The sequence below is a fragment of the Rhinopithecus roxellana genome, chromosome 11 (genome assembly GCF_007565055.1).
Source record: "Rhinopithecus roxellana isolate Shanxi Qingling chromosome 11, ASM756505v1, whole genome shotgun sequence".
In the NCBI taxonomy this organism is placed as follows: domain Eukaryota; kingdom Metazoa; phylum Chordata; class Mammalia; order Primates; family Cercopithecidae; genus Rhinopithecus; species Rhinopithecus roxellana.
The window spans coordinates 30405157-30421396 of NC_044559.1; the positions used below are offsets into that span (position 1 = coordinate 30405157).

Sequence of the window (16240 nt, forward strand, 5' to 3'; positions counted from 1 at the left end):
TCAGGTGATCACCTGCTTTGGCCTCCCAAAGTGTTGGGATTACAGGCGTTGAGCCACGGTGCCCGGCCTATTTCTGGGCTTTTTTCTGCTTAGTGTTATCATTTTGAGATTCATTCATGTTGTTGGATCTGTCAGTAGTTCCTTTTTACTGTAAAGCAGTATTCCATCTCTATTGATTTGTTTCATGTCCCATATCTTTTTGATCTGGCTTCTTTCATATACCAAGATACAGTTGAGATTTATTAGTTGCTCATGTATCAATAATTTGTCCCTTTATTTTGCCAAGTAATATTTTATTGTATTGGATGCACCACGGTTTGTTTATTCATACACCAGTTGAAGGACATTTGGGTTGTTCTTATTTATTTATTTTTGCCAATTATGACTAATACTGCTGTAAACATTTGTATCCAACATTTGATGTGAACATAAGCCTTCAATTCATTTGGATAAATACCTAGGAGTGGGATTGCTGGGTTGTATGGATATGTTTGATTATAAAAACTGCCAAACTGTTTTCCAAAGTTGCTATGTCATTTTGCATTCCCACCAGCAATGTATGATAGTTAATTTATTCCACATCTTTGACAGCATTTAGTGTTGTCAGGGTTTTTTTTTTGTTTGTTTGTCATAGACATTTTAGTTGGTATGTTATAGTATCTTGTGGTTTTTATTTGCAATCACTTTCCTGAATAATTATGGTAGGCATCTATTTGTGTGTTTATTTACTATTTTTATATCTTCTTTGTCAACTTGTGTGTTCCAAGTTTTTTGACCATTTTCTTATTTAGTTGTCTTTTTGAATTGTAATGATTACCTGCCTGTTCTAGGGTATCATTTGTTGTCTAGATACATATATATTGAATATTTTCCTCATTTGGTGGCTTGTCTTTTCATTTTTTTATGGTGTCTTTTGAAGAGCAATTTTAAAGTTTGGTTACGTTTCAAATATATCAACTATTACATGATTCAGGCTTTTTGTGTCTTATCTAAGAAATATTTGTCTCCCCTTAAGATCCTGAAGACTTTGTCCTATATTTTGTTCTAGAAGCTTTATCATTTTAGCTTTTACATTGGATCAGTGATCGATTTAGAGTTAGTTTTTTTCCTCATAGATAGTCAGTTATTCCAGTCTTGTTTGTTGAAAAGACTGTCCTTTCTCTACAAAATTGCCTTGGCACCTTGGTTGCAAATTAACTGTTCTCTCCTCCTGTTTACTAGAAGAATTTGTAAAAGATTGGTGTTATTTTTTTCCTTAAGGGATTGGTAGAATTCACATATAAACTATTCTAGGCTTGGACTTTTCTTTTTGGGGTTTTAGTAATGAATTCATTTGCTTTAGTAGAAATAGGTACTTTAGATTTTCTTTTTCATCTTGTGTCAGTTTTTTCAAAATTGTGTTTTTTCAAATAATTTGTTTACTTCTAAATTGTCAAATTTGTTTGCATGAATTCTTATTACCCACTTAATATCTATAGGGTGTGTAGTGATAACCCCTCTGTACTTCCTAGCATTGGTGATTTGCTTTCTGTCTTTCACTTGGTTCACATAGCTATAGATTTATCAATTTGATCTTTTCAAAGAAACAGCTTTTGGTTTTAATTTTCTTCATTGTTTGTTTTCGGTTTTATTAGTTTCTTTTCTGATATCTATTATTGCCTTTGTATTTTGGGTTTACTTTACCTTTTTCTAGCTTTGTTAAGGTGGAGTTTATGTCGTTGATTTTGGACCTTTTCTAATAAAAACATCTTAAGACTAAATTTTCCTTTAAAATCACCTTTAGCTGCATACTACAAATTTTGACTTTTAAAAATTTTCATTTAGTTAAGAATGTTTTCTGATTTCCCTTTTGATTTCTTCTTTTACCCATATTTTATTTAAAAGTGTATTTTAATTTTCAAATAGCTATTCAGGTAATAATTTCATCTATAGCACTAAAAACCAATGAAAATTCTGACATTTGTTTATAAAATTCCTTGAATGTTCTGTATATTATATTTATATGGTATATGCCTGAGGGCTTTTCTGTAGCCTAAAATAACAGTTCATTATTTTTCACTGTTCTCTGGATTGAAGGAGCTCATTTGGGCAGTTCCCTCTTGGGGGTCTTTCTCTCTCGTAGTTGCAGTCAAATGGCAGCTGGAATGAGAGTCATCTGAAGGCTTGACTGGGTTGGATGATCAATATAACCTCTTCACTCACTCTGCTGGAATGGCTGGGACAGCTGGGTGTGGGCTGGTTACCTCTCTCTACACAGCTTCTTCATGGGATTAGTTGGCTTTCCCACAACAGGGCAGTCTGAAGGCAGTCAGATTTCCTATATGACAGCTGACTTCTAGAGTGAGCATTCTAAGACATTGAGTTTTTTCAAGTAGCTAATTTATCTGCTCTATTCTTTTAAACTAAGAAATAGGATAAATTGTATTGGGGCAGTCATTGTAGAAGCTGCCTAGTAAGTAACATTACAGCATCCTTTATTTTTATTATTTTAGTCGAGGTGAAATTAGCATAAGATTACCCATTTTAGTGTGTGGAACCCAGTGACATGTCATACTTTCACAGTGTCAGTGTTGTGCAGCTATCACCTGTATCTACTGTCAAAACATTTTCATCACCTGTTAAGCAGCTCTTCTGCATTTCCCACTTTATTCAGCCTCTGGCAACCACCAATCTACTCTCTGTCGCTCTGGATTTGTCTATTTAGGATCTTCCATATAAATAGAATCATACAACATGTACCTTTTTGTTGCTGGCTTTTTTCATTTAGCATCTTTCCGAGGTTTATCTAGGTTGTATAATGTATCAGTACTTCATTCCTTTTTATGTCTGAAAAATATTCCATTGTATGCATATGCCACATTTTATTCATCCATTCACCCACTGATGGATGTTGGGGTTGTTTCCACCTTTTGGCTATTTGTGAATAGTGCTGCTATGAACATTTCATATACAAGGGTTTATTTGCCTACCTGTGTTCAATTCTGATATCTGTAGGCAAATCTCAGAGATATTGTGGGTTCAGTTCCAGTCCATGGCAATGAGATAAATGTTGCAATAGAATCAGTCACACTAATTTTTTGGTTTCCCAGTGCATACAAGAACTATGTTGTATTACACTATACTGTAGTCTATTAAGTGTGCTATAGCATTATGTCTAAAAAATGTACATACTGTAATTTGAAAATATTTTATTGCTTAAAAATGCTGACAGTCATCTGAGCCTCTTCAAATGAGTTGTAATTTTTTGCTGGTGGAGAGTTGTACCTCAGTGTTGATGACTGCTGACTGTTTAGGGTAGTGGTTGCTGAAGGTAGGGGTGGCTGTGTGATTTCAAGAAACCACTTTTTTTTGCTCATCCATGGAAGCAGCTCCTCATCTGTTCAAGTTTTAGCATGAGATTACGGTAATTTAGTCACATTTTTAGGCTCCTCTTCTAATTCTAGTCCTTTTGCTATTTCTGTCATATCCACTGAAGTCTTGAACTCTTCCAAGTAATTCATGAGGGTTGGAATCAACTTCTTTCAAAGCCTTGTTAATGTTGATATTTGGACCTCCTCCTGTGAATCATGAATGTTCTGAATGGCATCTAGAATGATGAATCCTCTTCAGAAGATTTTCAATTTACTTTGCCTAAATCTATCAGAGGAATCACTATCTATGGCAGCTGTATTTCAAATCACAAATGTATATCTCATATCACAAAATGTGTTTCTGAAATAATAAGACTTGAAAGTTGAAATTACTCTTTGATCCATGAGCTGCAGAATGGATGTCGTGTTAACAGGCGTGAAAACAACATTAATCACCTTGTACATTTTCGTCAGAGCTCTTGGGTGACCACGTGCATTGTCAGTGAGCAGTGATATTTGGAAAGGAATCTTCTGAGGAGTAAGTCTCAACAGTGGGCTTAAAATATTCAGTGACCGGGTGTTGTGGCTCATACCTGTAATTCCAGCACTTTGGGAGGCCAGGGTGGGCAGATCACCTGAGGTCAGGAGTTCGAGACCAGCCTGGCCAACGTGGTGAAACCCTGTCTCTACTAAAAATACAAAAATTAGCCAGGCATGGTGGCACGTACCTATTAATCCCATTTACTTGGGAGGTTGAGGCAGGCTGAGGCAGGAGAATTGCTTGAACTTGGGAGGCGGAGGTTGCAGTGAGCCAAGATTGTGCCACCACTCCAGCCTGGGCGACAGAGCAAGACTCCATCCCCGCCCCCCAGCCAAAAAAAAAGCAGTAAAACATGCCGTAAACAGGTGTGCTGTCATCCAGACTTTGTTATTCCATTTCTAGAGTACCGGCAGAGTAGATTTAGCATAATTCTTGAGGGCTCTAGGATTTTCGGAATGGTAAGTGAGCAGTGACTTCAACTTAAAATCAGCAGCTGCATTAGCCCCTAACAAGAGTCAGCTTGTCCCTTGAAGCTTTGAATCAGGCATTGACTTCTCTAGAGCTGTCAAAGCCCTAGATTGCATTCCAATGGAAGAGTTCCACATACATTGAAAATCTCTTTAGTGTAGCCATCTCCTTGATCTCAGCTAGATCTTCATGGATAACTTATGGAAGCTTCTATATCAGCACTTGCTGCTTCACCTTGCACTTTTATGGTAAAGAGATGGCTTCTTTCTTTAAAACTCATGAACCAACAACCTCTGCTGGCTTCCAGTTTTTTTTCCTACAGCTTCCTCACCTCTCTCAGCCTTCAAATAACTGAAGAAAGCCTATCTTTGGGTTAGGCTTTGACTTGAGGGTAATACTGTAGCTAATTTGATGTTCTGTCCAGACCACTAAAGCTTTCTTCATATCAGCAATAAAGCTGTTTCACTTACCATTCTTGTGTAGCACTTTTAATTTCCTTCAGGAACTTTACCTTTGTGTTCATAACTTGGCTGTTTGGTGCAAGAAACCTCACTTTTGATCTGTCTCAGCTTTTGATATGCTTTACTTACTAAGCTTAGTCATTTCTGGCTTTTGGTTTAAAGTGAGAGACTTGGCTGGGCATGGTGGCTCATGCCTGTAATCCCAGCACTTTGAGAGGCCGAGGCGAGAGGATTGCTTGAGGCCAGGAGCTTGAGACTAGCCTGGGCAGCATAGTAAGATCCTGTCTTTACAAAAAATAAAAAAGTTAGCTGGGCATGGTGGTACATGCTTGTAGTCCTCCCACCTATTTGGGAGGCTGAGGCAAGAGGATTTCTTGAGTCCAGTACTTTGAGGCTGCAGGGTTGCCACAAACCTTCAATTTGTAAAAACCCCAATATATGTGAAGTGCAATAAAATGAAGCACAGTAAAACGAGGTGTATGTGTACCTAGGAGTAGTAGTACTGGGTCATATGGTAATTCTATGTTTAACTCTTGAAGAGCTGCCAAACTGTTTTACACAGCTGTTATACCATTTTACATTCCCACCAGCAATGTAGGAGGGTTCCAATTTCTCCATGTCCTTGCCAACATTTGTTATTTTCCTCTCTTTTAATTATAGCCATCCTAGTGGGTGTGAAGTTTTATCTCATTGTGGTTTTTATTTGGATTTCCCAAAATGACTAATGATATTGAGCATCTTTTAATGTTCTCATTGGCGATTTGTTTATCTTCTTTGGATAAATGTCTCTTCGAGTCATTTGCCCATTTTAAACTTGGACTGAAGTTTTTGAGTTCTGAAAGTTATTTATATATTCTGGATATTAGACCTTTGTCAGATAACATAGTTTGCAAATGTTTTCTTTCCTCCTGTAGATTTTCTTTTGACTTTCTTGAAGTCCTTTGATGCAAAAAAAGTTCTAAAAATTTGATGAAGTCCAATGTATCTTATTTTTGTTGTTGCTCATGCTTTTGGTATTATATCTAAGAATTCATTGCCAATTCCAAAATAAGATTTACCGCATACTTTCTTCTGAAAGTTTTCTAGTTTTAGCTTTTAAATTGTTAATCCATTTTGAGTTAATTTTTATATATGGTGTGAGGTAGGGGTTCCAGCTTCATTCCGTTACATGTGGATATCCAGTTGTACCAGCACCATTTGTTGAAGAGACTTTTTTTCCCGCCTACATTGAATGGTATTAGCACCCTTGTTGAAATCAGTTGACTATAGATGTATAGGTTTATTTCTGTGCTCAAATTCTTTTCCACTGATATATGTGTATTCTCATGCAAGTTGATAGCTTTTACCTGTGGTAGATGGTAATACAGAGTATTGATTTTTCAAGGTTTGGTTGCATTGTAAACTTTTTTTTTTTTTACAAACTTATGGTGAATTTATTAAAGAAATTATTTCCTTTTAAAGTCAGATTTATAAGAACAATAACAACAACAACACACAGACTTATTGGACGGTTTTATTTAAAACTTTTTGGTGTATTTTATCATTTCTCTGACTGCACATGGAATAGTGATGCCGATACATAGTGTATCAGTGTGCATTGTAATTGAATTTTCACTGTAAGTTAAATTTACCTTGAGCCTCTACATAAAGAACTACTTATGTAAATTCATCCTGCTAAAAGATGTGATGGTGCCAGCTATAGAAGTACCAGAATAGGAACAGCTGTCTGTTGCAGATTTGGGCTAAGCATCACGTCAAGAAGGAATCACATATCTGTAGTCTCTAGAGAAACAGTGCTTGGCACCTAACGATTTTTTAACTTTAATCAGTACAACAAAAGTTGCAGGGCTTTAGGACCAGAATATGACATACCTTTTAAGTCCCTTTTAATCTATAATGTCTTTCTCTTTTTTTTTCTTGTAATAATTTATTTGCTAAAGAATTTGTTTTTCCTTTGTTTCTTATAGTCTGGTTCTTGCTGATTGAATTCCTTTGGTGCAGTTTAGTATGTTCCTCTGTGTTCTGCATCTCCTGTAGATTGGCATTTGGATATAGCGGGGATCTAAAAAACATTTTTTCTTGTTGTTTTATGTTCACTTCATAGGTGATGTTTGTGTCTTCCACCAGGAGGCACATCATACCTGCTTATCTCTCTTTCTACTACATTAACTAAGTTTATGTTGATTCACTTTAGTTTTAACAATTAAGGGGTTTTTTAGAGAAGATGGTATAGAGCATAAGATAAGAGCTCTAGAGTACAGTAATCTGGATCCAGGCTTTGACTCTGGGCCTACTAGTTTTGGAATTTTGGAAAATCACTTCCCCTCTGTGTTAAGTTCCTTATCTGCTGGGGATGATTATGCCTACTCCTAGGATTGTTTAGAAGATTAAAGAGATCACATATGGAAAAGAACCTGATACAGAGCCTGGCATGTAGCAAGTGGTCACTAAATGTTAACTGTTGTTGTTTTGTGAATTTAAAAATATTCTAAAATAATCTAAAGGATAGATTATCTTGATTATTCTAAAATCTAAAGGATAGATTATCTCAATTTGTAAGTGAGGAAATTAAAATTTGGATAACTTTTTTTTTGGCTCACCTGGGTTTTTTAAGGGAAAAAGTAAGGACATTATTCAACTGAGATGAGTAGCTCTCCGTTGTCCCCATCAAAGTGAATAGTTACATTTAGTAACCACTCTTCATAAACTTAATTTCAAAAGTGATTTTTGTCAGTGACTTGGATGTTGGTGTGTGTTCATTTTAATTGGCCTTATCTCATGTTGGCAAGTTGCCCCCTCATTGAACAGACTTATACCATAGCACGTTTTATGCTTGCAGTCCATGAGAAATACTTTTCTGTTTCATAGGGAGCTTACTGTTAATGTTTTTATTTTACAGTGTAATGTTCAAGCTCAGCAATGCCTTATGTGGATCGTCAGAATCGCATTTGTGGTTTTTTAGACATTGAAGAAAATGAAAACAGTGGGAAATTTCTTCGAAGGTACTTCATACTGGATACCAGAGAAGATAGTTTCGTGTGGTACATGGATAATCCACAGGTTCGTAAAGTCCCAAGGATTATCTTTTAAAAGCCATAGAAAGTTGTATTTAAATATTTAACATACTATACAGGTTTTAGTATTTGTCTTCTTAAACAGTATATTTTTAGATTTATTTCTACTGACTGTCCTCTCTACCCTGCACTCCTGACCTCTACTGTCTTGTTTGAATTTCAGAAGGTGAAACTAAGTTTATTTGATAAAAATTAATGCTTTTGTATTTTTCCCTCGAGAGAGAAATGCTCTGTCTTGTAGAAAATTAGGTTTTAGAAAATTAGATCTTGAGTCACAGAAAAAAATAACAATTGAAGCTGTCCCAAAAATCAGAAATACTGTTTTTGTAACATGTATTTCAAACAACAGCTAAAATAAAGACCAGGGATAGATTATTTTCTTGCATTAAGGAGGCTTAATACCAGGGTCCCTTTAGTGAGATTAAATTTAGGTTTAAGATGCTGTATCTAGGATAGAGACTGCTTTTTTTTAAATAAATAAATGACTTAACCACATGATGCTCTTGCGCATATGTAGTCCTTTTATTTTGTAGTGTCAGATTTGAGTCAGTCATTGTAATGCCATCCATGAACTGAAATGCATTTTGATTTTATTGTTGCCTTGCAAAACATAGGGGTAAATGTTGTAATTTAAAAATTGGAATCCCAGCCTTAAGATCTGTAAGAGGCCTGATATTAGATATCATCTGTGAAGTAGTTTTAAACTTTCAACTTTCTCTACTTTTTTTTTTTTTTTGAGATGGATTCTCACTCTGTCACCCAGGCTGGAATGCGGTGGTACGATTTTGACTCACTGCAGCCTCTGCCTCCCGGGTTCAAGTGATTCTCATGCCTCAGCCTCCTGAGTAGCTGGGACTACAGGGGTGAGCCACCACGCCTGGCTAATTTTTTGTTATTTTTAGTAGAGATGGGAGTTTTGCCGTCTTGACCAGGCTGGTCTTGAATTCCTGACGTCAGGTGATCCTCCACCCTCAGCCTCCCAAAGTGCTGGGATTACAGGCATGATGTGGAAGGCCACTGTGCCTGGCCTTTTGGAACTTTTTATCTTCAAATAAAAATTGGTATAAAAGTTAAAAATGGGGTTGTATGTTGCAAGGAAGTATGTGCAAAGCAAGGGATGAATACTCTAGCAGACTTCTAAGCTGATTTTTGTCCAGTAGACTTCTCATGTGGGTTAGGACTGGAAGGTCTAGGGAAGAGCAGCAACTTACACAAGGTTCTGTTCTGTTTCACAGAGCAGGAACTAGGTCTCTTGATAAGTAGTCTAGTATTCTTCACTATATACTAATTTTAGATTAGACAAGATACAGATACACTAATGTGTGTATGTTTATGTAGAATTTGAGTTGTAAGGGACATCTCACCCATGTGAGCCATTGCACGGTTCTGCCTATTTTCTCTCCCTGATTTTTCTGTCTCATCACTAGGTCCGGTTGACATATGTATGGTTTCACCTGAATTTTACTTGAAACTCCTTATTTTTCCATGTTCCTACGTAATAGATTCTTCGTGTCATTCTTCCTTTATCAGTACTACCCATTTAACAGAGCTAAAAGGAGTTAAGTACAAAATAGAATATATTTATTACCCTGAATAAAACATGAACTTGGAATTCAGAGGAAAGTTATACAGCTAGTAGAAGGAGTTGAAGTCTTCATGGAAGTGGTAACATTTCAAATTGACCTAAAAGTTTGGATATAATATTGGCTAAGAGATGGAAAAGTTGAGTATTCCAGTGCTCAAAGAATAGTGTGGGCAGAGATCAAAGCAAGAGAGCCTGTGGCATGTTTGGAGACTAGATCACTTTAGCTATAGCACTCATCTAGGTTTGCACTCAGCTAGGTCTTATCCACATGAACTTTTGAAAGCCATATCTCTATGTCGGAATTAATGCATTGGCTTTTCTGGACATAGTGTCAGTTTTTTTTTTAAGTGCAGAATTTAAATGTTTTTTAGTTTGTTCTTATGTATTTTATATCTTCTTTCCAACTTAGGAAATCTTGATTCTGCCAGCCAGTGTATTAGCCATTAGTACCAACTTGGTGTCACTTTTAAACGTAATAATCAAGACATAGCTACTCTTGAAAACTTTAGTAAAATGTCTTGCTAAGATTATTATATTATTTTCTTTCTTTATCAAGGTTATTATGATCAGTATCACCATGTTATTACATCTTAACATAAGCAATTAGATTGAACCATATGAAATTGCTAATATACCTAATACACAACCATTTTGAATTACTAAAAAAGTGGCAATTTCATATGATTCAATCTAGTTGCTTATGTCAAAGTATAATAACATGGTGATACTGATCATAATAACCTTGGTAAGGAAAGAAAATTAGTTTGATTCATCTGTTATCAGGGAGCCACTTCTTCCCCTGACCACTGCTTCCTTTTCCACTAACCATGGGTTTAAAAATTCATTCTAGTGTTTATTAAGGATCATTTTGGGGCTTTCTGTGTTTTGTCAAGGAGGTTGGTAATCATGGAGAATGAAATAATTAAGTTGTACGAGGGAGTGCATTTGAAGAGATTTGAAAGAGTATTTGGCAAAATGAGTTTAGGAACTCATAATCAACAAATGGCCTATTTCCCTTTTTTTCTTAAGTGTTCTATTAGTTTGTTATTTCTTGTTCATTGTCAAGTAACAAATTTTGAATCTCTTTTTTTTCCAGTCGAACCTGATGGTAATCATACTAGTCCATAGAAACTGGATATTTTGAATATTGCTTTTCTTTCAGCTACTTACATTTCTCTGTAGTGTACTACTATTACTGTGACACTTTATGTCATGCTTTGGTTTCTCATTTGTCTTCCTTCCACAAAGACTTAGAGCTCTATTCAGCAGTTAAAATAATAGGTTCATTAAAAACTGAAAAGAAATAAATTGTTACCCTTAAATGGAAGGGTAACAGTTTTTGAAAAAATCACTTTGGTAGTAGTTAGAGATTCTTGAAGACATATTTACATTTCTTTTCCTTCCTTAAAGTTAAAAACCAAAAACCCATAAATATAAAACGTTATACATAAGAATACAAATAGCTTTTTAATGTTATACATTAATGAATTATAATTTTATTTTATATGCCTATTTATTTATGATTTATATTTGGAAGCTTGTACATAGTATATAGTTTAAAGCAGAACATAATTAATGGAATTTTACAATATATAGGTGTGTGTGTGAAAGTTTTGAAAAGATCTGTCCCTGTCAACAGTAAGCAGTTCATGTTTGGGAATCTTAAGTCTTTGAAATGTCTAGGCTTCCAGTTACCTCCTAATCATTCATTAGAACAAGCCCATAGGTTTTTTTTATTTTTAAGTACATTATTATAAAGTCAGTTGAATAGTTGATGCTTTCTAATCTCCAGCAGAAATAATTTTCAAAATTAACTAAATCTAATGTTTTCATTTTTACCTCTGAAATATTCTATCAGTCTTTTATCAGTCTTCTGTCATATAAATGAAATTTATATTCTTTGTTTCTTTTCCCCAGATTCTTTTGTCTGGTTTTCCTACCTCCATCTTCCTCCCCTATAATCCATTCAGTTTATTATATAGTAATTAAAGCATAATTTTGATTCCAGATCTGCTCATAAGCCTTCTTTGTTGGCTTCAAATTCTCTACAATATAAATTCTTTGCTGCTTTGTTTTTTATGTAGGTCCTCTATGATTAGGTTCTCAGTTCGAGTTTTGAGACCACCATTTTGTACCACAATCTTATAGGACACTACATCACAGCCCAGCATAACCACCCTCTCTTTCTAGTACAGAGCTGTGCATATTCAATTGTTTGCCATAGTTTGTCCGTTTTCTCTGCTTGGAATATTCTCCCCTGCTTTTTGTGTTTCAAAATTTTCCTTAACCTCCAGCCTAAATGTTGTTCATTACTTCAGTTTTTCTGGATAGCTTCAACCAGAGATGATTCTCCCTCTTCGTTTACCTTTAGCTCTTTTACGGTGCAAACCACATCTAAAACTTATGGGAAGAATGAAAATACTGTGTGTGAAAGTGCCTACATTCCCTGCATATGATGTAAAGAGAAGCTAACATTTTTTCTTTGGAAAAAAAAAGTATCAATGTAGATTAATATGGTGTAACAAACAGTGAACCATTTAAATGGGAAATGCAGTCCATTTTTGTCAAGAGATATTTGACAAAGAAATTTTAATAGAACAAAGTAATAAGTATAGGTTTTTAAAGTATCTTACAATTATATTTGTTTTATGCCTCTAAATATTTCCCCCTTGCTTTCGGGAACAAAATCTGATCTTGTTTTTGGCTTTTTAAGCTCATGAGAAAGAGTATTGGTTTAGCTCCAGTGATAAAAATAGCCTTTTAGTCATAGAATGCATGATGATGGAAAAGAGTAGGATTCAGTTTTGTTATCCAAGCTATGGACTTGATTTCAGACCTAATAAAAACTTGAACAGAAGAAAAGTTCATTTGTAAAATGTGATATTAAAAATTGAGTTTTTTAACTTTTCAAAAGTACACATGGAACATTATATTATAAAATGAATTCATAATATTGGATATTAATTATATATTAATAATTTGTTTCTAGAACCTACCTTCTGGATCATCACGTGTTGGAGCCATTAAACTTACCTACATTTCAAAGGTAGTCTTTATACATTGTCTTATATTCATGTGTGAATTAAAATCCTTGTGAATGAGAGTATGAGTGGAAGCAGCAGTTTCCTTTCAATGTCCTTTAACAGTGATGTTCAGATTCCTATCATGCTGAAACAGTTCCTGATTACTATGTTTAGGAAATTCTTTAAATCCATACAATTATGAAGAATACGATTTTAACTTACAGGATGTGGCAAATTGCAAAAGTTAACATTAACTTTTATGATCAGGTATACGAACATCAGAAAGGGAGAAATCAGTGAAACAAATTCTATCCTGAGAAGGTCTGGAGATTTTTCTAAGTCTGTATTATGTTTGTTTAGGCTGTTTCCAACTTTTAAATCCCATTGTCTTTGATACTTTGTTTTTTAATGTTTTATTTTGAGGAAAATATGGACCATTTTCATGTTGAAAGGATGATTTTCCACCCTCTTTTCACTTTGTCTCTTTTCATTTCTGTTTTCTTCTTTGTTTTTCTGGTAATTTTGCAATACTATTCTTTTATTTTTAAAAATTTTGATTTTATGTTTGTCAGGTACCTTTTTTTCTTATTTTCTTCTATTAATGTTTAGGGAACTAAAAGATGCTGAGGTGCTAGCCCTGTGGGTTTGTGTGTGTGTGTGTGTGTGTGTGTGTGTGTGTGTGTGTGTGTGTGTGTTTTACATAAAAGCAATAAAAGCTTGTTGATTACTTATAGATGAGATGCAAAAGGTAGCAACACAGTATTATTAGATAATATGGGTGTATTATGCATGTACTGAGATCTGTTGGCAAAGGTAGATCACTTCAACAGAAGACAAATTTACAAATGTGCCTCTGTTTAGAAGATAGATGTTACATAAATAAAATACTTTATATTAGTGTTACAACAGAGGTATTCATTCTCATTGACCAAAAAGAAAATAAAAGAGCCCTTGGATAATAAAGATTACATATTTAAAAGGAAACAGCCGGGCGTGGTGGCTCACGCCTGTAATCCCAGCACTTTGGGAGGCCGAGGCGGGCGGATCACGAGGTCAGGATATCAAGACCATCCTGGCTAACACTGTGAAACCCCGTCTCTACTAAAAATACAAAAAATTAGCTGGGTGCGGTGGTGGGCGCTTGTAGTCCCAGCTACTCGGGAGGCTGAGGCAGGAGAATGGCGTGAACCCGGGAGGCGGAGCTTGCAGTGAGCTGAGATCCGGCCGCTGCACTCCAGCCTGGGCGACAGAGTGAGACTCCGTCTCAAAAAAAAAAAAAAAGAAACATTTTTCTGTTAAAATCATGTTATGTAAATTTACATATGACAGATATTATATGGAAGCTCTTTCTTGAAGTCAAGTATTAACTCAGTAAAGTAGGTAGGGTGACTGGCCAGCTGCTTTCCCCTCCTCCATTGCTCTTCTTTTAATTTATAAGCTTTTTTTCTGTGCAGTTTTGTAACTTTCATCTTGTCCTCCCACTTCCTGAAGTTTAAATTGTGCAGTTTGTACTCTACTTTGGATGTACCACTTTTTTTCCAAAAAGAATTTATTCCAAAAATTTATTTCTGGAACAAACTTTTGTGTGACTCAGAACTGTGAGTTTGTAGTCGGGATCAGTGAGGAATCCCAGACATAGAATTCATTTTGAAGGTACAAAACAGATGCTACAATTACAAGTTCTGTCACTGGACAACAGCATGGCAATAGTTGTGAATGAGCTTCTGGGAGGTACTTTATTTAAAGGGATAGCAGCCACCAAATGCAGCTGGTTGCCTCATCTTCTAAAATGAACCATGAGCTGCATTTAATAAAGTGATCCCATTATCCTAGGGTATTCTGTGCAAGAGAGGATCCAGCCCTATTTTGATCTCCTTATAGCAGATTAATGCCTTAATTATTAAGATTAAGATTAATTCAATTAAATGCCTGGATTTATGGACTTTAAATACAGTCTCCCCTTTACCCATCCCCACTTTTGCTTAAAAATCATAGCTAATTTAGAAATACGTTAATTGGGAAGAATGCATAGTTCTTGTATAATATTCATTGAGGATATTTTGAAAATTATGTTAAACTAAAAATACTTGTGTGTATGACATAAAGCCTAATGGTTTACTTTCAGCTTCTGTCTGACATTTCTTTGAAGAGAAAACAAGTTTGTTCAAAGAAAATTTGGAAATATTATTTGCTACCTCTTACTGCATGTATGTATGTACCTCTTACTGCATGTATGTACATGGGAACTGCATCCTATGTATTTAATTTGCTGTTCTTTTTCAGTTGTCTTTCATGTTTAATTTTAAGTCTATTTACTAAGTGTGTATGATTATTGGGGAATCATACATGTGGAAGTTTACATAGTATATACGGTTGGTTTTAGGATGATATGAAGAAGTGAGGAACCCATCTCTATTTTTCTTTTTAGGTTAGCGATGCTACTAAGCTAAGGCCAAAGGCGGAGTTCTGTTTTGGTAAGTAGCCATGTTACATGTATTTTAAATTGACTGATATAATTGTATCATATTGTAAAAGAAAACTGTAGCAGAAAACCACACAAAACCTATGGCTGAATGAATTATTCTAAAGTGAATTGCCTTGTAACCGCTATACAGATAAGGAAATAACATTTTGCACTCGCCCTCCCCTAACCCTGAAGCCTCTTTCCTGTGTGCCATCCTAGTTACAATCACCTCCTTCTACCCATATGTAACTGTTATTTTGGCATTTATAATGATCACCTCCAGTGAGATTTCAGGTAATTTTAAACTTTCTGTGTCATGTTATTCTATATTAAACATATAAATAATTAAAAGGATTTGGTCTTTAGCTTGTGGGTAATGAGAAATGTACAGTTTGGGATAGGAGTAGTTGAGGGTATTGGATTAACTTACTCAGCAGATGTTTAGTATATGCCAGGCACTGTGCTTGGCAGTGGGGCAGTAAGATGAATAAGAAGCAGTTGTTGCCCTTAAGGCTGGTTGGCTCATAGATAAAAAATACCAGGCAATTATTATTGCAGTTGTCACAACCTGTAGATAAAGGGATACGCAATCTATTAAGCACAAATAATGACCTTCAGATCTTTGTTGGGGAGCTCAGGAGTCGGGAAGCCTCCCTGGAGGAGGAGATGCTTACGCTGGTGGCCAACTAGCCTCCTGCTTATATCCTTTACCACTGCAGAGAAAACGCAGGAGGACCACATGCACAGAGGATTGTGGGGAGAAGAGCGTGGTGTCTCTGGAGCTCAACACTGAAGCTAGAGGGTATGATAAGTGGCTAGAGAGTAAAAAGGCAGGCAGAAGCCAGGGTGCTGTGTTTTGACGAGCAATAGGTTTTATTATTTTGAAAAAAGGAGAAGAGAAAGAGAGCATCTGAAGCAGACATAAGGTGAAGGAGTTTCTTTTTTTTTTGGTATGGATAGGAAAGTTTTGATGTGGGTAGACTGGGTAAGTGGCCTCTGAACTACTGTACTTATGTAAGGTCCTGAGTTAGTGTGGTGGCAATGGGAGAAGGAGGAAGGGTGAAAAGAAGGAAAAGTGCAGGGGCTTGGTGGATATGGGGGAATTAGAGGGAAGAGAGAGGTAGCAGGGAAGTTTGCTTCAAGTAAAGAAATGGGAAGTCAGGGAGAGCTGGTTCTATAAGGTAAAATGTTTGCTATGGAGTTGAAATGGTCGGGAACTTCCAAATGGAAATGTTCTGTTGATAGTAATTGAGGACTGGATGGAGCTTTAAGGT

The 16240-nt window shown here is 35.7% G+C and overlaps 1 protein-coding gene across 4 annotated transcripts in view; it reads left to right on the forward strand.

Annotated features, from left to right (window-relative positions):
* Positions 1-16240, forward strand: part of PLEKHA1 (pleckstrin homology domain containing A1) — a 58251-nt gene that overhangs the window by 10890 nt on the left and 31121 nt on the right. For 3 of the 4 annotated variants that reach the window (XM_030940752.1, XM_030940751.1, XM_010357274.2), the window contains exons 2-4: positions 7720-7880; positions 12469-12525; positions 14931-14976. In XM_030940752.1, coding sequence (XP_030796612.1) covers positions 7740-7880; positions 12469-12525; positions 14931-14976 — 244 coding nt within the window. In that variant the 5' untranslated portion in view covers positions 7720-7739. Of the gene's footprint in view, positions 1-7719; positions 7881-12468; positions 12526-14930; positions 14977-15179; positions 15261-16240 lie in introns of those variants that run through there. The other variant, XM_030940753.1, reaches the window with a different exon arrangement.